Source organism: Salmo salar, chromosome ssa15 (assembly GCF_905237065.1).
Source record: "Salmo salar chromosome ssa15, Ssal_v3.1, whole genome shotgun sequence".
NCBI lineage: Eukaryota > Metazoa > Chordata > Actinopteri > Salmoniformes > Salmonidae > Salmo > Salmo salar.
Window position 1 is genome coordinate 72,096,873 of NC_059456.1, and position 21,749 is coordinate 72,118,621.

Below are 21,749 nucleotides of genomic sequence, written 5' to 3' on the forward strand. Positions count from 1 at the left end.
CATCATTATACACACACACTCCACACATACTATATACACATACACTTGGACACCACACGCAAACACACACACATACAAACACACACACATACAAACACACACACACACACACTGTGCCCCATATCATCATTATACACACACACTCCACACATACTATATACACATACGCTCGGACACCACACGCAAACACACACACAAACACACACACACACACACTGTGCCCCGTATAATCATTATACGCACACACTGCACATGTAGTAAACAGTATATACACACACACTCACACGCTTTCACTATGTGCCCCATATCGCTGTCTGGCAGTGGGCAAAGATGCTCTACTCTATAGCACCCCAAGGGCATTTATCTATTTGTGAAGCCTGGTGACTCACTCTCTCTCCTCTCTCTCTCTCTTCTCGCTCCTCTTTCTCCTCTCTCTTCTCTCTCCTCTCTTTCTCTACTCTTTCTCTTCTCTCTCTCTCTCCTCACTCTCTCCTCTCTCTCTCCTCTCTTTCTCTTCTCTTTCCTCTCTCTCTTCTCTCTCCTCTCTTTCCTCTCTCTCCTCTTTCTCCTCTCTCTCTCCTCTCTCTAGCTCTTCTTTCTCTTCCCCTCTCTCCTGTTTCTTTCACTTGTTCTCTCTATTGCAATGTCTCTCCAACTTCCATCTCTCTCACTTTCTCTCTCTCTCTGATAGCATACAGCCCCCCGTTTGTCTCCCTCACTTGCTCATTGTAGTTCTCAAAAAGCCATCAGCCAGTAACAAAAGAAACATGTTGTATTTTATTTTCTCTGTCTCTCCCCCTACCATCCCTATTGTCTCACCACGTTGCCCTCTCTCCATCAAACTAGCATTGTCTCTTGACATAAAGATCACATTGCTTTCAGAGATGGGATCGGGTCCGATCGATAAACCTCCCCCAGGGGACACGGGTCCAGTTTTCTTTTTGTTCCACGCCTTGTCACCATTCCTCTTCCCCTCTAGTAGATAACTGACGCACAACCCCCCACTGCTAAAAGCTAGGACATTCTTAATGGGGTAGCTGTAGTAGCTTCATATTTTGAACAGGGACAGGGTTAGAATTTTCCTCCAATGTTTTGGGAAAATCTTGATTGAAAAACTACTTTCTTCTGTAAACAAACTCCAATTTATACGTCTTTAAAAACATGTTTTCCTTCTTTTTTTTAATTAAGTCTTTAAAACCCTGTGCATCAAATTGACCCAACCCTATAGTCCTATTATATCATTGGACTAGTCAATGTATTGATCTATCACAACCTATTGAACCAACTGCAGCCTTTCCTATCGGCACTTGCCTACAGTACAACCCCTACCCACCACTCTCCCGTCTACAGTGCTGGTTGAATCCTCCAACTCCGGCCAATTGAACAATTTATTTGTTTATTTAGACCTGACTTAAAAACCATATTCGTTTGTCACAGGGTGAAATGGAAGCGTTTTTCCCCCCTTTTATTTAGGGTAATGAAAAATGACAGTGTTCTATACTGGGGGAATCTATCACCTGTTTAATTTCACACTCGGGTAGGCCCGGGCTCAGCTCCTTTGTCGACACTGACAAAGTGGCGGGGGAGCGTAGTGCATCACCTTGGGGCCCAGGCCGGTTTTAATTGAATACACATTTACTAAACAGGATTATGGGTGAAAATATCACACGGCAGAGTCAATGCACTATCCACTACCCAATACATATCGAGAGAGAACAACAGAGAGGAGGTGGGTGGGTGGGTGGAGAAGAGCTCATCAAAAGCTAATCAGTGGCTTATCTATCTATCTATCTATCTATCTATCTATCTATCTATCTATCTATCTATCTATCTATCTATCTATCTATCTATCTATCTATCTATCTATCTATCTATCTATCTATCTATCTATCTATCTATCTATCTATCTATCTATCTATCTATCTATCTATCTATCTATCTATCCTGCTAAGAAACCTCCTCTCCCTTTCTCTCTTTTCTGAGCTCCCTACTGCTCAATCTTTCTTCGTGTAGGGTGGGTTTATTTGGACTAACGCGTTGTCACATCCTTCAACAGCTGACTGTCTGAGGGGCTGGCAAATGAAGCGAAAACATACAGGGAAAGGTCCGAGCAACAAGCCACCTGCGTGTTTGGGCCTACCAAAGCCACGCTGTTTTCGATCCCTTCCTAATAAACTCCAAAACAAACACGCACACACAAATACACACACAAACACACCGGTGACGTGCGGTGAGGTCAGTGGCTGGGAAGGCATGGGCTATTATTAAAGCCAGATTTACTCACAAATAAACTTTGATGAAGCCCAAGTTCACCATACAACAGATAGCTCCAACAACCAGAGTGACATAGGCTATTAACCAAAATTGACAAAAAACTTCACCAAATGGAAATACCAATAAGCACACAGCCATGCAATCTCCATAGACAAACATTGGCAGTAGAATGGCCTTACTGAAGAGCTCAGTGACTTTCAACGCCATTGGACAGTGATGAATCCCACTTCACCATCTGGCAGTCCGACGGACCAATCTGGGATTGACCGATGCCAGAAGAACGCTACCTGCCTGAATGCATAGTGCCAACTTTAAAGTTTGGTGGAGGAGGACTAATGGTCTGGGGCTGTTTTTCATGGTTCAGGCTTGGCCCTTAGTTCCAGTGAAGGGAAATCTTAACGCTACAGCATGCAATGACATTCTAGACAATTCTGTGCTTACTTTGTGGCAACAGTTTGGGGAAGGCCCTTTCCTGTTTCAGCATGACAATGCCCCCGTGCAGCAAGCGAGGTCCATACAGAAATGGTTTGTTTAGATCAGTGTGGAAGAACTTGACTGGCCTGCACAGAGCCCTGACCTCAATCCCATCGAACACCTTTGGAATTAATTGGAACTTCGACTGCAAGCCAGGCCTAATCCCCCAAGATCAGTGCCCGACCTCACTAATGCTCTTGTGGCTGAATGGACGTAAGTCCCTGCAGCAATGTTCCAACATCTAGTGGAAAGCCTTCCCAGAAGAGTGGAGGCTGTTATAGCAGCTAAGGGGGGACCAACTCCATATTAATGCCCATGATTTCTGAATGAGATGTTCGACGAGCAGGTGTCCACATACTTCTTTTTTGTAGTTCAAATCGTCCAAAAAGTGTCTCATCCCAAAAAATTCCTAGCTTCATCAATCAAATGCATCAAAGGGATGTAGTCTATTCTCATGTTCATTCAACAGTAGCCTAACCTGCAAATTGCATGTAAAATGCATTTAGGCCTACTGTACTAGTAAAATTCATTTCATTTGTCTGACCGTCAGGGTAAACCTCTCAGTGACAGCGTTGGACCCATGTCCGTTATTTTATTCTGCAGGCACACAGCTGGCCCACGGACAGGTGGGAGACGCATCCCCAAAGCCTCCTTTGGTTCCATTTTCACACTGACACAAAAAGTCAAACACACAAACAGTAGCTGGTAGCACAGTTCTCCCACGCAGCACACAGGTAGGCAGCTACTGTACATCCAGCCGGTCGGAGAGCAGAATCCTTCAGCGTGAGTGTGCCCCCATGCAGCCACACACGTAGAATTGTCGTAGGTAGTCGCATCCATTTTGTAGAAGACAAGATTTGGGCCTGCATTGAGTGGCATGAGAAGCCCCATTCCCATTACGTCCACAAAGCAAAAGTAAATGTCCAAGATGTGTAAAAATCTGGGTAAAAAGTATTAATTGGTAATGACGTTTCAGAGGAGTGGACAGTCCAGTAGTCACTGTTAGCCTGCCCGACAGATAGCAGTGAGGGAGATGGTGGTTGCCTTTCATTAATAACATCACGTCTTGTAGAGTTCCTGTATGCTGGCTCTGTCTGGTCTTAACTTTCATTGTAGTTGATCTATTCAACAATTTGAATAGATGGAAAGGAAGGCATGAATACCATGGCACCTTTCCTGAGATTTTGGTGCAGTTTTAGCACATTTGGAATTTGTTTGCATAAAAAACCACCAGAATCATTGAGAAAAAAACTTTAGATAACAAAAAATAATGACCTTTCTCTAGTTTCCCTCCAATTACCCACCCTCATCCACTCTGCTTCTTCCCTCCATCGGGTCATCACCTCGTGCTATAAAAGAAGCACACATTTTCTCCTCCATTGCTTCTATCAGTTTTATTCCCTCACACATTTTCTCGCTCTTCTCTTTAAAAAAAGAAATACGAAAATCGGCAGTTTTTTTTTCTTCATCTCTCCGGAGTCTCCGCCGTTCTGTATTTGCTCAACTTAACGAAGATCCCTTGGTTAAATGGACTCTGGTTATGACATGATTGAGTAAAAGTAGCAGACAGACACAGGCGCTGAGAGAATAGCTGATGCAGACATCTTCCCTGCTAATTGAAAGGTTCATAGGCAGTGCGGGTGGCTGCCACATCAAAAACCAACAGCTAATTAGTGCCCCCTCCCTCCCTCCCTTCACTTTTATTTACTCAATGTCTTAGTTCTTCTTTTTTTTTCTTTTATATTTATTTATTCTTTGAGTCAGGGGGGCATGAGCGGAATATTAATTGGGTGGCGAATGCTCTCTTGGCTCACTCCCACGTTTCCCTTCTCCTGCTGAGTTTGCATAAATGGACTCAGGTGGCCAGGCAAGCCAGGGCCTTGTTTATTTAACAGCTGCTCTGGAGTCAGTTGACTTGTGCGTTTGCATTGGAACCCGTCATCGTGGCATGTCGCTGTCTGGGATCAGATACCGTGTTCGCTCATCATGTGGCACTGACAGACATTTTGCATTGCACCGTCACAGCTTTAGAACACTCACAAAATGGCCTCTCATATAGTCGTATCAAATCCATTTTACAATTCCTTTCTATCGTGTCCATTTACCGCAGTCACATTGATAGCGAATACGAACAATTGGATTCGTGTTTAATTGTTGTGTACAGCAGTGATTCCCAAACTGAGGGGTCGGCAGAGAGCTATTTAGAGAGCAATTTAAAACTTGTCAGAAATGTCCAGATCAACTAGCCAAGGTCAGCTAACGTTTTTAGCTAGGTTTTTTTAGCCCATAGATTTTGTTGTAATGTTTGAGTCACTCAACTATCACATGAATACACATTAGACATGGCAAAATGTATAGAATTTAAAGAGAATTAGCTTTAAACCTGCAAAATGTTCTTCTCTGCCAACAAGATGAGTGTGAACAGTTCGTGTCGTGGACAGCCCTTAGAAAGAGATGTGGTGGGCACGCGAAAGTGGGGCGCAGGATGTTCCCCAATGCCTGAGTGAAAAAGTTTGGGAACCCTTGGTGTACAGTATTGTAAAAAAATTATTAAAAAAAGACAGTATTTGTCTTGAGTTTGATGTGTACTCTCCTTAATACTCCCGGCCTCTGGAGTTCCTCCATTGTTCACTGTGCGTGGGCCTAATGAAGTGAATGCCCTTCCACTGTATCGACCCCTCGAGCCTGTCAGAGCCCATTGGTGATGACCCATATCAGGGCAATGAGACGGACTGCTGCTCCTCTGGACCCAGCAGCGCCCCGCTACAGTGTGACCTGCCCCATAATCCACTTAAGGAGATGGGTTATGCTAAGTGGCACTTCCAGGACTACAACATCGATTTCCCCATTAGGGCCAGCGGGGGCCTTGCTAAAGCAGCCCGTCAATACAGATGGGACTGAGTCAGACGGTCAAAAAAGGAGACTGAGACAGAGGACAGGAGGGAAGCATCTGGACTCCCTAGTACATATATATATTTGTTTAATTAATGTTGTACATGATTGCATTATAACTGGTCTGGAGAATGTCATCAGGAGAATTTGCATCATAACTGGATACTTTTCAAGATAAAGAGATTTGACACTAATGAACATTACTTTTTCCCATACTTGAACATCTTCCTCTGTCCGCATGTGGACTACTGGCTCGCTGTCTCTTGCTCTCTTTCTCTCTCTCTCTCTCTCTCTCTCTCTCTCTCTCTCTTTTGGTCTCTCTCCTTCTCTGTCTCTCTCTCCCCCATTCCTTCTCTCCCCCATTCCTTCTCCCTCTCTCGCCTCTCCCCAGGAGTCTTGCAAGTGTAACAAGTGAACTGTCAGAACATTAAAAGCAGGGCCCTTTCATTCTCCATGGTCAAACTCCTTCCCATTTTGTTTGTATTAAATAAATCATTGCAGTCAAGCTGGATGTGTCCACTCTTATTTACATCTCATTCTCTTCCCCCCCCCATTATCTTGTGAGTTCTATCTGTATGTATATCTTTATGTAGTTTGTATTCCAAAATGTTTTTTCAATGTTTCAGCTTTATAAGTCTCCGATCCTCGGAAATAATAATGGCTTGTTGTAACGCTCTCCGAAGAGCTATTTTCAAAAATCTCTTTGATCCAGTGAAGTGTACCGTTTAAAAATAAATCGAAAGTTTACCTTTCACAGTCGCAGGTACAAAAAGTGGCTGAACTACTTTTTTTTACAAAGTCTGGAGTGGATTGATAATTGGATCTTACGGAACACCGTATAATTAGCGGCTTCCTCCTATCAGGAAATCTGTGTCAATGAAACAGGCTCTCTCGTATTGATTCCCCCTCGCAGGGATGCAAGGGGTAATATTTCCCTCCTCCCACTATCCTCAGCTTTAATTGAAATGTAAAGGATGCCTCACTGGTGGCACTGCAATGTTGTGCCTAATTTATTTTGTCAATCGCTGGTCCTCTCCATGGTTGGTCATTATCTTGTACTTCCAGCAGCGCCTTTGTTTCTATCTCAGCGTCAACGTGAAGGACATTTTAATATCCTAAAGGTGGCATACTCTGAATATATAAACACTCTGCCAAGAACTCGGCTTTAATTTTTGGGGACAACGAAAAAGATGTAAGGCATTTTTACAAGTGTGTATCGAAATGTTACGTTTTCTTATGTGTGTGTGCTGGGCCGATAATAACAATAAATAAAAAAATCTCTGTGTGTGGTCTCTGCAGAGTGTGGTTCAGGAGGATCGGGGTCAGGTATTGAGAGCTGTGAACAGGACAGGTGTCGTATGTTCGGAGGATCGTGGGACGAGGACGCAGAGGACGACCGCTGTGTCTGTGACTTCGACTGCCATCGCGTGCCTCGCAACCCGGTAAGCCTTATCCTCCGTAAGTTAGCCCTCCACAAACAACCACAAACCTGTATGTGGTTTTACTGCAATAGAAGTGGTTTTCAGTTTCCCACAAGTCTAGGTAATTCCTAGGTAATGAATGCATGACATCTGACATTTACATTCAAAGTCAATGTTTGTGCAATAACATTTTCAGATTGAGATTGTGCTTGCAATGTTACGTGGTTTAAAAAGGAATGGGGTACTTAGAGTAACTTTGAAATTAAATCACACGCTCATACATTCCAGCATTCATGTGAGTATGACTATGATTCTCCTCAGGTGTGTGGCTCAAATGGGAAGACCTACAGCAACGAATGTCAAATGAAGAAGGCTAGGTGTGAAAAGCAGGAGCACCTGCTGATTCAGAATCAGGGACCCTGCACAGGTGAGCAGCCTGGACACCCCACCATAACTGATCTAAGATCAGCCAGAGTAATAACCCATCTCTTACTTAATTCACCCATCTTAGTACTTTGTCATAAAGCAACGGCTAGAAATCCTGTTGTTTCTTCTGAACACCACTTTGGTTGGTACAGTAGCCTATCGAACACAGCGCCAAAGCTGACTAGCGAGAGCTTCCCACCCCCGATTGGATACCTACATAAGGTGCCTTTGGAAACTATTTAGACCCCTTGACTTTTTCCACATTCTGTTAGGTTACAGCCTTATTCTAAAAGTGATTAAATCGTTTTTTTTACTCATCAATCTACACACAATACCCCATAATGACAAAGCAAAAACAGGTTTTTAGACATTGTTGCTCATTTATAAATATTTAAAAATCTGAAATATCATATTTACATAAGTTTTCAGACCCTTTACTTTGTTGAAGCACCTTTGGCAGCGATTACAGCCTTGTGTCTTCTTGGGTATGACGTTACAAGCTTGGCATACCTGTATTTGTGGAGTTTCTCCCATCTTCTCTGCAGATCCTCTCAAGCTCAGTCAGGTTGGACGGAGAGCGTTGCTGCACAGCTATTTTCAGGTCTCTCCAGAGATGTTCGATCGGGTTCAAATCCGGGCTCTGGATGGGCCACTCAAGGACATTCAGAGACTTATCCCGAAGCCACTCCTGTCTTGGCTGTGTGCTTAGGGTCGTTGTCCTGTTGGAAGGTTAACCTTCGCCCCAGTCTGAGGTCCTGAGCGCTCTGGAGCAGGTTTTCATCAACGATCTCTCGGTACTTTGCTCCGTTCATCTTTGCCTTGATCCTGACTAGTCTCCAAGTCCCTGCCGCTAAAAAACATCCCCACAGCATGATGCTGCCACCACCATGCTTCACCGTTGGGATAGTGCCAGGTTTCCTCCAGACGTGACACTTGGCATTCAGGCCAAAGAGTTTAATCATGGTTTCATCAGACCAGAGAATCTTGTTTCTCATGGTCTGAAAGTATTTACATGCATGTTGGCAAACTCCAAGCGGGCTTGAGGAGTGACTTCCGTCTGGCCACTCTACTATAAAGGCCTGATTGGTGGAGTGCTGCAGAGATGGTTGTCCTTCTGGAAGGTTCTCCCATCTCCACAGAGGAACTCTGTCAGATTGACCATCGGGTTCTTGGTCACCTCCCTGACCAAGGCCCTTCTCCTCCGATTGCTCAGTTTGGCCGGGCGGCCAGCTATAGGAAGTGTCTTGGTGGTTCCAAACTTCTTCCATTTAAGAATGATGGAGGCCACTGTGTTCTTGTGGATCTTAAATGCTGCATAAATGTTTTGGTACCCTTCCCCAGATCCGTGCCTCGACATAATCCTATCTCTGAGCTCTACGGACAAATTATTCGACCTTATGGCTTGGTTTTTGCTCTGACATGAACTGTCAACTGTGGGACCTTATATAGACAGGTGTGTGCCTTTTACAAATCATGTCCAATCAATTGAATTTACCACAGGTGGACGCCAATCAAGTTGTAGAAACATCTCAAGGATGATCAATGGAAACAGATTGCACCTGAGCTCAATTTCAAGTATCATAGCAAAGGATCTGAACTTATGTAAATAAGGTATTTCTGTTTTTGTTTTTAATACATTTGCAAAAATTTCAAAAAACTTGTTTTCGCTTTGTCATTATGTAGATTGCAGAGGAAATGTTCTCTAGACTGCCACCACAGATGCTAGGGAAGGCTTGTTCTACGTCTTGTTCAAGGTCCCTGCCTTGGCAGTGTAAACCATCATCTCTCTGTAGTAGGCCAGAGTGAAGCAAAGGGCAGATAAGATATTCTGTGTGATCACTGCAGCCTGTTTGATTCCCCGCGGCCCTAAAAAAGAGCAAGGGAGCAAACGAAAGAGAGAGAGATGGAGAGAGCTCTCCGCCCCGGTTTCACACTCACATCCCTGTAAAGTCGTCCTTCCTAAGCTGGCCACTTTGGGGCGCTTTCTGTCACGCTTCTTCACCATGCGCAGAGAATCAATCCCTTTTTTCTTGTGGAGTGCTATTGGTGTGTGTGAGCTCTGGGCCCTCTTCTTTTCCCAAAAAGCTCAGATCAATTGGAATCTCATTGGGCCTTTCTTCATTAGCTATGCATGGAGGAACGTGTCTTTGACCGCGGTTTGACCTCCAAGCCTTCAAACTCAGGGGAGCTCCTGACTTCCTTAACTTGACGAAGGGGGTTTTGAATTCAACACGACCTTGTGTTGTTGTTTTTTACTGTCTTATGTGGTTTATAAACACCTCACGTGTTGTGTCTCTGGGAAAATGTTTCATCATGCCTGTCTGAGTTCTTTGATCTTTGACAGCTGTCTCAAAGAACTTTCAAGATGTCCTATTTTGCATTTTCTATCAGAAAACTGGAATCACTGACCCAGTTTTCATGACGTCTAAAAAAGATCCTGCGGTATATACCGTTGCTACATGCACGGGTACTCAACTCTCCCCTTGTAGAAATACAAAAGGCTACATGCAGCACATAGCCGTGGCAGCAGCAGACCTTGCAATAGAGAGACAGAGTAATACTCGCACATCAGAGAGAGCTGTATTGTGCCAGACAATGGTCACTGTAGAGGGAAAACCAATAGGTTGAAGAACATATGAAATTAAAAGTTCTCTCTTGTCCTAATAGGCCCAGTACAGATAGTAGCGGGAGCGCTGAAAAGTGGCAAGTTAATGAACTGTGTCCAAAGCTCATCGCTGGAGTGGAAAAGCACTGGAAAAAGAGAGAGCAAGTCATCACCATTAGGCTAAGGCTCATATCCACACCAGTAACAGTGTGATTTATGGGCCGGTATCTGCAGCCTCCAAACTCCAAATGAGGAACACAAGAGAGGAAGAAAGAAAGAGAGAGCGAGGGGGAGAGTTCTTCGTCCCAACTCTACCACTAGCGGCCATTTTGATCCAAGGCCTGAAGAGAGTTTAAGCAATAATATATTGCCTTAGCCGTTGAACACCCCCCCTCCCTCTTTTCCTTCCATCCTTCCATACCTCTCTCGTTTCCGTTATACACAAGTGCTCTGTTGGGGGGAGATATTTGTTTGGGGTGTGTTGTATACGGTTTTCGAGCTGTCACGTCGCGGTGGAATCTGGTGCTCCCACAGACAAAACAACTACACACATACGCTCACAGATTGGCCCAGTCCATCAAATTCAGCTGCAGACTCGTTTTTTTCTGCTTCTGCGAGCTTGTAGCGACGCTGTGTCGCGCTCTGCAATTTCACAGGAGAACAAATGAAAAGAATAGGCCTCCTAGGAAGAGGCAAATGTCAGCTGTTGCAAATCCACTAGGAACACCATTGTTTGTTTTCACTGCACTGGAGGTAATGGCATAATTCTCCCTCTGATTTTGAGCCATTGTCAGGACTGGGAAAATAGAATTGTTATCTGGAAGCCAGATGCCAGCTTCTTCACCCCTGGCCCGCCAGGCAAAACTCATTGTTCACTAGAAGTTGCATGTTGTTCAGAGATTGTGTCTTCTAATTCCTTTTAAAAGAGCCTTCTGTCACTCTGAAATTTTTTTTTTCTCCTTTCTTGTCCGTTGCGTCCCCTCATCAGCGATTTCGGCCACCTCTCCGACAAAGCTGACAGCGCAGGAACACTGCAGTCTGTCAGTCTATGGCTGTTGCCGTGACAACAAGACGGCGGCCCTTGGTGTGGGACTTGCCGGATGCCCCAGTAAGTGTGCCGACCCCTCACGTGACATCCGACCTCTCACCTCTGACCCCTTGTATTATATCCATCACAATGGCATTAACTTATTGACCAGATGCTCACAATCAGTCTAGCATACAATTCTTTAAAAGGAAAACCTGCATATAAAGTGATATCTAAAGGTATGGATACAGATTCAAGTCTAGGCCAGGGCTGGGTTTCCAAAAAGCATCGTAGCACTGAGATCATCTTTCTTTCGTACGTTTAGTTTCAATGGAAATAAGATGATCTACGATAGGCTGATTGTGAGCATCTGGTCAATAAGTTAATACCATTGTGATGGATATAATACAAGGGGTCAGAGGTGAGCCTGGACACGGTCTGCTGTTGCTTTGATGTTGTAGCTGTACATAATGATCTAATTAATTCAGTCATTCAGTCAGCCATGTCATTGGTGTGTCCCCCAGGTACATGCCAGTGTAACCCGTACGGCTCCTACAAGGGGACTTGTGACCCGGGCAGTGGCCAGTGCTCCTGTAAGCCCGGCGTCGGGGGACAGAAGTGCGATCGCTGCGATCCAAGCTTCTGGAACTTCCGCGGTATCGTCACAGACAACTTGAGCGGCTGCACACGTAAGAGACCCTCTTCCTCTTGTCTCTTTCTCCATCTCGTTTCTTGTCATCAACTGTCCTTACGTAGGAAACAGAAGAGTTATTGTCTTGTATAGCGAAGTTAGTAGACCATGACGCTTGCAACTCAAGGATCATAGGATTCCCGCTGGGGCCGGTAGTACGAAAATGTATGCATGCAATACTGTAAGCCGCTTTGGGTTAAAGTATCTGCTTGATGGCTTATACTATATGGAGACATTGACTCAATTCCTTTGTGTGTGTGTGTGTGTGTGTGTGTGTGTGTGTGTGTGTGTGTGTGTGTGTGTGTGTGTGTGTGTGTGTGTGTCGCACAATCCTTTTTGATGGTGACTGCTAAGTCTTGTGAAAAGAGTACTTGGCAATACAGTACGAGATCCTCAGAGGTTTTCAGTCCACAGCAGGAACTATCTGTCTGTCTCCACTGTGGCCTTACCTGTGAGTTTTACACCTGAGGTATATATGAACTGGAGACAGCGTCCAAGATGGCCGACCGTTGTTTTCAACGTAATGCACTCACGTTTGCATACACCATTTCGTGGTGGTTGCCGTCTGCTTTACAGAGCTGATAACGGCTACACACTACAACTTAGTGCACGTTGGAAGCAGCACGAGCAGCGACGACGTCATCACGTCATCCGCAAACATGACAAATATTGGATGACTATAATATGTTAATATTTTCGGCTGTGAGTGATGGAAAAACAATTTGCCTCAAAGACGATTACTTGAATTATTCAATGGATATTTTTGGCACAAAGGTGATAACTAAAGTGTCTTTTTAGGAATTTTAAAATTTGACTTTTCTATAAACCCTTTTCCAGTACACGACACACCGACGTCACGCACAGATGCGAGCGACTCTTGGTGACAGTAAGAAAGCCATTGCCATCTGTACCCATTCAACATTTAGATACATTTTAAAAAAAATTACTTCTAAACAAAATACCTTCTTGGTGTTCTCGTACGCTTACAATAATGTTTTGAGTCTTGCTTGAACACACGCTTAGATTGCATTTGGTTGTGATCTTTGCAAAATAACTATTTTGGACGCAGCAATTAGTTGTTCACTAGAATGCTAACGCTCATTAATATAGGTTGTAGCAAAAGCTAGCCAATAGAGCCATTTTACTGGTTGAAGTTGAAGTGTTTTTTTTAAGTATAATGCAGTTGATTTGCGATGATGACGCAACCATTATATTAAGCAAGACATTCATATGAGCCTTACCATCCAATTATAATCCAAAAGTAGCGTGAAATGCACTCATGCGGCAATGTTTGTAAACACAGAAAGGGATCTATGGGGCCGTCTATAAAAATGGTCCTTTTGGGCTTGACTTCAGCTAAACTGCAGTACCATAAGTGCCCTCTGAGCACACGGGAAAGCGTGCTTCCTGACTGCAACACTGGCCCCCTGAGGCTTACTCACGGACAAGCAAACAGTACACACATCAGTGCAGAGTTCAGCAGGAGGTAAAACATTGATTCCAGGAACATGATGGGTTTTGATGTTGTCCCTTGCGGGCTGGTGGCTCTCTGTGATCTTGTTGGCCCATCTACCCTCTCCCATCTTGCCCCAGGGTTGTCTGGCTGGCCTCGGCCTGAACTATCTCTGACCCCAGCCCCCGACAATGAAGCGCTGAGATTTACATCAACCCAGGGGTCACTTCTGAGGTGGCCTGTATTTATGTGTGTGTGTGTGTGTGTGTGTGTGTGTGTGTGTGTGTGTGTGTGTGTGTGTGTGTGTGTGTGTGTGTTTGTGTGTATGTTTGAAAGTGTGTGTGTGTGTGTGTGTGTGTGTGTGTGTGTGTGTGTGTGTGTGTGTGTGTGTGTGTGTGTGTGTGTGTGTGTGTGTGTGTGTGTGTGTGTGTTGAAAGAGAGTGTGTGTGTATTCCTGAACTAAAAAGCATAATGGAGAATCTTGGAGAGTGTTAGGGATAGACTAGAGGGATAGTCTTTCATTATGATGAACATATGGACTTTTATTCATTGTATTTTATGAATTCCATTCTCTCCATCCCTTTCTTCTCCCTATTCATATCTCCCTTTCTCTCTCTCTTTCTTTCTCTCTCTCTTTCTCACCCCCTGTATTCCAGCGTGTAACTGTGATGCGGTGGGCTCGGTGAGGGACGACTGCGAGCAAATGTCAGGCCTGTGCTCCTGCAAGACGGGAGTGAAGGGCATGAAGTGCAACGTGTGCCCCGACGGCAGCAAGATGGGTATGAGCGGCTGCGACAAAGGTAAGGTGGAGCCCCCGCTTACTGACGCGTACCACCTGCTGACTCGCCGCGCCATCGATGAAGCGTGGCGAGCATGGCAACCCCTCGGCTCTCGCCCAGTCCCTGTCACTCCTCTCGTCCAGGGGGCGGCCTTGCAGCAGCCTATTAATGAACTCAACGTTTTTTCGCAGCATTTAGAAGTAGCAGAAACAGTAGAAGCAACTGCAGTAAAATAGCTGTCATTGTTCATGGTGTTATCTGAAGGAAAAACAAATCAGAATGGGAAATATCAATTTAAGCACTTATATTTTAGCTATTTATCCAGTCATTTGTCATTGTAAAATAAGAATTTATTCTTAACTTTAGTCCACTATCAGTAGTTTCCCTCGCCCTCTTCCATTCTAATCTATCCCAATGAATACACACATAGCTCCGGTTGGCGGAGAGGGAAGGTGAGCCCCTGCTGTGTCGTCCTGGCACTGTCTCATTAAGACCCACCGTCAGCTATCGACAGGAAGTCAAGTGCTTAATGAAGTCAATAGTCCCAGCCCAGCAGTGGTGCTCTGTGGTGTACCGGCAGATGAAAAAAGGGGGGCGTGGTAATGGAACGGTTACATGAAAACCAAGAGGAGGTGCTCCGCACGGCTGTTATGTCAGCACAGAGAGCCCACACTTGGCGCCTCAGGGGCTCATGGGTAGGATTCTTGGCCCAAGCCCCTGCTGCTGCTGGTGATGCTGCTGCTGTTGCAACCCAGTGGTGATATGTGTCAACGCTTCTAACAGGTTCCTTGGTGAAAGTACCAGAGATCAGTGCTGATTAGACGCCCGGCCAAAACAAGACAATGAGATCAAATCCTTCTTTTTTTATTGTCTTGAAAAGAGTCCACATATTTACTTTATATCAAAGACACATCATTAATAGAATCTGTATGGAAAGCATAACTGTTCATTCATATCCATAACCTACCCATGTTTATATATGTGGAAGTAGTGCTGTGCATATCAAATATGATGCCGATTATCAACTAGGATAAAAGGACAGTTAAGAGCGCCAAGCTCACATGCTAATGTGAGCATCATGATTAGGACCAGGAATACCCAATTAGATGAACAGCCAGTGATGCCATAGCTGCCTATCTATTGTCCCCATGAGTTGATTTCAACCCCTCATTCCCATCTCAGGTGCCGATGCCCCAACTTCATGTGATGAGCTGGACTGCAAGTTTGGCGCGTTGTGTGACGAGGTCAACGGTCAAGCCCACTGCGAATGTCCCTCTCCCGACTGTGACGAGAAGAACAAGACCAAGGTGGGCCTCTACATTCTCATCTCCATGACCAATCAGTCCTCTTCTCCATGACCAATCAGGCCTCTTCTCCATGACCAATCAGTCCTCTTCTCTATGACCAATCAGTCCTCTTCTCCATGACCAATCAATCCTCTTCTCCATGTCCAATCAGTCCTCTTCTCTATGACCAATCAGTTCATACTGTCAGTAGTCCTGTACAGAATCCGGACCCCAGCACCTGGAACTACCAAGCTTCAGTTCGGCATTTAGTATCGACGGTGGTTGGTAGTAGGCAACGCGAAAGTTAACAAGTTGTGATCCTAGCTTCTTTTTGTTCTCGATTTTTCCCGAGCAGGTGTGTGGCTCTGATGGGGTGACCTACGCTGACCAGTGCCAGCTGAGGACCATTGCCTGTAGGCAGGACAAACACATCACAGTGGAACGCTTTGGCCAGTGTACAGGTGAGCCCCGTTTGTCCTCCATACATCATACTAGAGGATGTCCAAATCCTGTTGTCTGGCCCATATCAAAAGATAATGAGTAATGCCATAGGCATCGGAAAGACCAACTGTCCTCTCTCTCTCTATCTGGCTCCTTGTCAAAGCCAAGGCACTAGAGGATATGGGTTGGGTCCACTTTGGGTTTGGTGCCGTATTGCTTCACTGTCTCTTTCACTGGTTTCAGTTTGTCTGTGGATAGCAAGCATAGTTATGCTTAGAAGTACATACACTTTACTTTACACGTTACTGTAGTAACCCCTTATAGGATCAAACTGTTTTAAAAACACTTTTTGAGACTGATTTCACAAGATATCATCAAGTGTTTTTATTGTAGCGTGTGTGGGCATATAGTGTAGTGTGTGTGTGGGCTTTATATGCCAATAATTAGCAGTAAAGCACAAGGTTTCTCTGTGGCCACCAGTTGTGGAAATAACAAACAGCTGGCTTGTCGTCACATACCTGTAAGCGCACACGATGACAGCTGAGGCTCTTTACCCATTATCCTCCCTGCTTGGGATTGCGGTGTCACTGCGAGTGAAATCAACACTGTGGCTGACAGAGAGGAGCAAGGAAGAGGGAAAACAAAGTCTTGGGAGAGATGAGGTGCTCCCCTGTAGATAGAGATGCTGCTGTTTGGATGGAGCCTGAGCCACAGATTCCCCAGAAAGGAGTGACATTTCACTGTTTGATACCCTGCAACCCTGTGCGGATTAGGGAGGTTTAGCTCCCAAAACCTCTGTGGGGAATCCTTCGATCCCTGTCGCATCTTTTAGCTGGATGGAGTGCACCACTGCACTGAGTGGTATAGTGTGCACTGGGACAAGCGCCAAGGCCGTGGCTTTCATGTACGATGGACGTGTTGAGCCGAGCACCAACAAGCGTCACAGCAGGGCCCGCGGGGACAACATGGCACTGGGAAGGCGCTGGCAGGCGGGCACAGGAAGGTTGGCCATGGGCCAGCGTCAGGTGCCTAGCATCTCGCACAGGAAAACGTTTGCTCACCTCATCGCTTGTGCCCACAGATCAGACGTGCGCAAAAAAACAGCAATTTGACTAATTCTCTTCCCCCCTGCTGATCTTGGTGTGGTTTGTCAGGCTTAAAGTAGGTGCATTGCTTCGGAGGCTCCACCTCAAAACCCTAACCAAGGCTTCTGAAATAGAGCTGTGTGGCAGACTCATACATGCAGGTACACAGGAGTAACAGTAATTTTCTCTATAAGAGGCCAACAGCATTTTGATAGGCCCGGAGCATCTGGTGATTAGAGATTCGTTACCGGTGAAATTCACTCCCGACTCGTTCTCTGTTGCCTGGCGATGGAAAGGGAAAGGGGATACCTAGTCAGCACAACTGGATGCATTCAACCGAAATGTGTCTTCCGCATTTAACCCAACCCCTCTTAATCGGTCCCCGGGGAGCAGTTGTTGTTGTTGGGGATTAACTGCCTTGCTCAAGGGCAGAACGGCAGATTTGTTCCATCTTGCTGGCTCAGGGATTCGAACCAGCGACCTTTCAGTTACTGAACCGCTAGGCTACCTGCCACACATGAGACATGTAGTATGTAATTCTTTACCTAGTGTGTAGCCTTATTCGGAGGGAGAAAGAGTTGTAACAGAGAGTTGTAACTCTCTTGCTCTCTCTCTCTCTGAGCCTGAGGGGAAAGCCAGATGAACACGACGGGCCTCCGACTTGTCACAGCAGTTCTTTTCATTTCTTCCCTCGGATGCGGTCGCGCCATGGGTAGCAGGCTCCTCCGCCGCCCCCCTGTTGGGGGTTAGAGCGCGAGCTCATTTCACGTGTGACTGGGTGCAAATTAGCATTAGCAGTGCTCCACCCTCCTCCCGCCGCCGCCCCTCGTCTCCCGCTGATCTGATGCAGCTCTTAGTAAGAATTACAGAAATAACTTCAATGCTAACATCCAGCATAGAAGCACTACTGAGGGCCTATGCCATTCCTACAGAAACCATAGTCGAGCTACAAGCCTCCCTGGTCTGATGTAACTCTACCGTCGTATTGTATGTCAGGGCTAATGGCTCCACACTGAAGCAAGTTTTGCAGAAAGTACATCAAATGGCTACTGCTGTTATCTGACCCATCTCTCAGGCACTTTTGAGTCTTCTCTATACTACACAGCATTACTGCTTCTGGCTATGTAGCCCATCTCAGAGCTCGATGAAGCAATCCAGGGGAAAACCGGTGAAAGCGTGAAAGGTACAAGCCATTAAAAGATGGTATTTGAACGAATGACAAACTTCTGGCACCGATCTTATCCAGAAGTTGGCCAGTGGCCTGGTTCTCCCATATGGTGTCATCACCTCTACTTTTGCGGCAAATTGGCAGTGAACACAAGCATATGGCATCATCAGTTTTCTGCCTGAATGTTAGTCAGGGCTCTCTTGTCTTATACGCCTCTGCCTGAATCCTCCCATTTTCCCAGATTAATTTGTCTTTTTTCTCTCTCTCTCTCTCTCTCTCTCTCTCTCTCTCTCTCAGCTCTCTCTCTCTTTCTCTCTCCTCATACTTTCCCTCGTCACTTCTTCTTAACTTGTTCGACTTATTTCCTCTGTCCCTCTGTTCCGGTCTCGGACTCTTTCGTGTTCTCTTTCTCCCCCTCCGCCCCTGTTTTTCTCCCTCTTCCATTTCCTCTCGACTTTCCAATATCAGATTCCTCCTCCCCACTGATCATGGCAGACACTGCAAACAATCTTAATAACCGCCTTTCAAAGATAACTACATAGCCCAGACAAGTGAAGATGACAATGATTTTTCTCCCGCCCGCCCGCCGATAAAACTGCCTGCAAATGGAGCGTTAAACCTGATTAAGGAAAGCTTCCACCGAACTGACTACACTGCCAGTTGTTCTTCCCATCTTTCTTTCTCTCCCTTTCTCTTTTTTTTTCTTTTACCCACCCATCCTGGCGCATTTGCCGCCAACGGATGCCGTATCCCAGACACCCGCTCCCCTGGTGCCGCCAGACGCAAGGCTTGGCACATGAGTGACAGGTGTAGCCAAGAGGAAAAGCAAAATGTGCCACCGCCTCGCTCACGGCAATAGCAATCGCTGCTACACTCTCAGGGCTAAGCTGACATACTGTATCTCTCCAGGCTGGCTCCTCTGCCTCCTCTCCTCTGGAGCCTAGCAGGGTGGAAGATAGCGGGGTGCCTGGCTGATAATATCCAGCGCTTCGTCAAGGTATCACATTTCACACTTCACAACGTAATTGCCGATCAAATAAGAGATTATTAGTGTGCAATTAAATCCTACTCATAATGTTAGCCGAATTCAAATTAGGTTTTTCTTTCCCCCCTCCACACACAATGGATGGGGTAGGAGCGTCAGTATCGTTATGCCTGGCTGGCTCGCTGTCATCCAAGCAGCTACACTTCATAGTGTCTCAATCCCCGCCAGCTCTCGACTCACCTCTCCCCCTGGGGATGTTTTGTATCGCTTCTAGCCGAGAAATGTTTGTCTTTGTACCAAAGCCTTGCATGGGTAATGGCGGTCACAGCTCAAATAAAAAAAAGTGGGTCCCTCTCTCTGCTGACGGCATGGAAAGGGTTTCGTAGAGTGTTTTTTCCGATGGCGTGTGCGACTGTGTTGACAAGGCTGCCTGACGCGGCGGAGTTGACGGATGCTTGTGCGGCTGTGAGCCGAGTCTGTAGTCTTTGAAGCCAAAGTAAAACCCTGCTTTTTCTGCCCCATTTATATCAATCATTCATCACCAGAGGCCCTGGCTGTCTGTGATTAAAGCTCCACTACAGGAGGGCAACATGTGGATATGGATACATAATTCATACCCACAGACACCAACACTGGCACACACACACACACACACACACACACACACACACACGCGCCAGTGCAACTGCAGTGCAGCTTAACCCTATATAGGCCACGTCATTCTTCTCTGTACACAAGCAGACTGCAGTGCATTTGAATTCAACAGTATGCGGTGGTGTGAAGGACTTAAGTAAAACTAAATATTAGGAAGGTGTTTGGTATACTCAGTGTATATTCCATATTGCAATGAGACTGGCCTGTGCTTCCTGTATGTCGATCAGTATTGGGTGCTCAGGTGCCTGACATGACCTTAACACGCAAGGCTGAACCATAAAGGGCACAACATTTAAAAACATGGAGAGGGTGGGGGGTTGAAGGTGTACATGGGGGCTATAAGGCCAGAAAAAAACGAAGCATTTCCATCTTTGCTTACCCATTCATCCATTCCTTGCTTCCTCTCCTCCCCTTCCTTCCTTCCCCATGCAGAAAGCATCATAGAGCCGGCCGGCCGACCCACTCTTTACCCCCCCACCTCCCACGCCGCCGCCACCACCCCCTCCACCGCCCACGTCAGGCTCAAGTCGCCACACTACGACACATCACTCTCTCCCTGGGACGATGATCAAACGGATGGGTCCACGGCCTCTTTCGTGGACGCCTTGCCGCCCCCCATGGTCACGGAGAGCGCGCTCACCACCAACCGCCCCGTCACCACCCCCCGCCACCCACCTCACTCCACCACCCCACGCCTGCTCGGCCACACCAGCCCTGGCTCCTCCCCTACCGCCTTTGAAGACTCAGGGAGCGGCGAGCCCAGCGGAGACGACCAGGTGGCGGAAGAGGAGGAGAATGGGGAAGACGGTAGCGCCGGAGTTCTGGAGGCGAGCGGAGAGGAGCCAGTTGGTAAATCAAAGCTCTTTCACTTCATTACCCATAAAGCTGCTCTGCTGGAGGTCAGAGGTCAGAGTGGGAGGAAATAATTGAATATGGGCCTCTGACCTGACTCACGGTTTGATATGTCTCATTGCTACATCATAAAACATTTAAACAGGTCACTATCTGATATTATACAACCATCATAGAAGTGTCCTTTGCTTTCAGTTAGGACTAATCCAAATGTTAGGCAGAGAAATACCAGAATCACATTTAAAACGTTTCTCTCACCACGTAACTGATTTTGTAGAATTGGAAAACAGAAAAGCTGATGAGGTTATTGGCTTATGTCGGGGGATTGTTTCAAGCCTGAGTTGTTAGCTTGATAAGAATATCTCTTACCTTGTCATTGCTACATACTGATACGGAAACACGACTCTCTTTCTACAGACTAAAATCCCTCTACCGCATTCTGGCCTTATAGCTAAACCACTCCACGATGCACCACACTTCAGAGACTGCTAGACGAACCCTTTACAATCAGTTTTTTTACCATTCCAAAGCTCTGTGACCCCTCAGTCGCCCAACAGCGTGCTGTGACACTCCTGAATTGATGGAACACAAGCCTCTACACTTCCTCAGTCGCTTACCCCCCTTGCAGATTTATTCTCTTGTCAGCAGTGGACCGGAGTGCCCATGGCCTGTCTGCAAAGGAGACCTGGGTCTCCTGTCTGTGTGTGTGTGCGTGCGTGTGTGTGTCTTAGTATATGTGTGTGTGATTGGGGGGAGGGTTTGCGGTGGATGTTTGTTAGCCAGTTCCATGGCTCTCAGTGAAGCAATACATAGTCTCTGAGCTGTAGCACCCCCCCCCCCACAACTTAATCGCCGTACCCGTAAAGATGCTCTGTAGATTCTAACCTCCTCCATCCCTCCAACTCCTTTTCCACAGTCGTTTCTCCAGTGACTCAGCGGCTGTCCCGGTGGCTTCGGTTTTGCTCACGGGGGTGACGGCGAGAGTCGTTGAAGAGACAGCCTGACATCTTTACGACTTATTCAGTGAGCCGTGGTTCTTTGCTCGGCGACCATTTCTAATCTCGGGGTGACCGTAAAGCTGCTCCTCAGAGAACACCGAGCCCTGTAAGAGAGAAACGGTTGCAGGTCATTACCTCACGTACTGGGAGAGTAGCACTTTACCCCGTTGGAGACAGCCAGGGTACTCCTAGATTTACAGCAAAGGCAATGTTCTCTGGGACAAAGACTTGGAGATAG

General features: G+C 46.2%; 1 protein-coding gene across 7 annotated transcripts in view; it reads left to right on the forward strand.

Annotated features, from left to right (window-relative positions):
- The window catches only part of agrn (agrin), a 258,540-nt gene that overhangs the window by 199,161 nt on the left and 37,630 nt on the right, over positions 1–21,749 (forward strand). For all 7 annotated transcript variants that reach the window (XM_014146124.2, XM_014146119.2, XM_014146121.2 and 4 more), the window contains 8 exons: positions 6,940–7,082; positions 7,383–7,488; positions 11,081–11,200; positions 11,644–11,808; positions 13,920–14,063; positions 15,225–15,349; positions 15,684–15,789; positions 20,094–20,510. In XM_014146124.2, the coding sequence (XP_014001599.1) occupies positions 6,940–7,082; positions 7,383–7,488; positions 11,081–11,200; positions 11,644–11,808; positions 13,920–14,063; positions 15,225–15,349; positions 15,684–15,789; positions 20,094–20,510 (1,326 nt within the window). The remainder of the gene's footprint in view (positions 1–6,939; positions 7,083–7,382; positions 7,489–11,080; positions 11,201–11,643; positions 11,809–13,919; positions 14,064–15,224; positions 15,350–15,683; positions 15,790–20,093; positions 20,511–21,749) is intronic.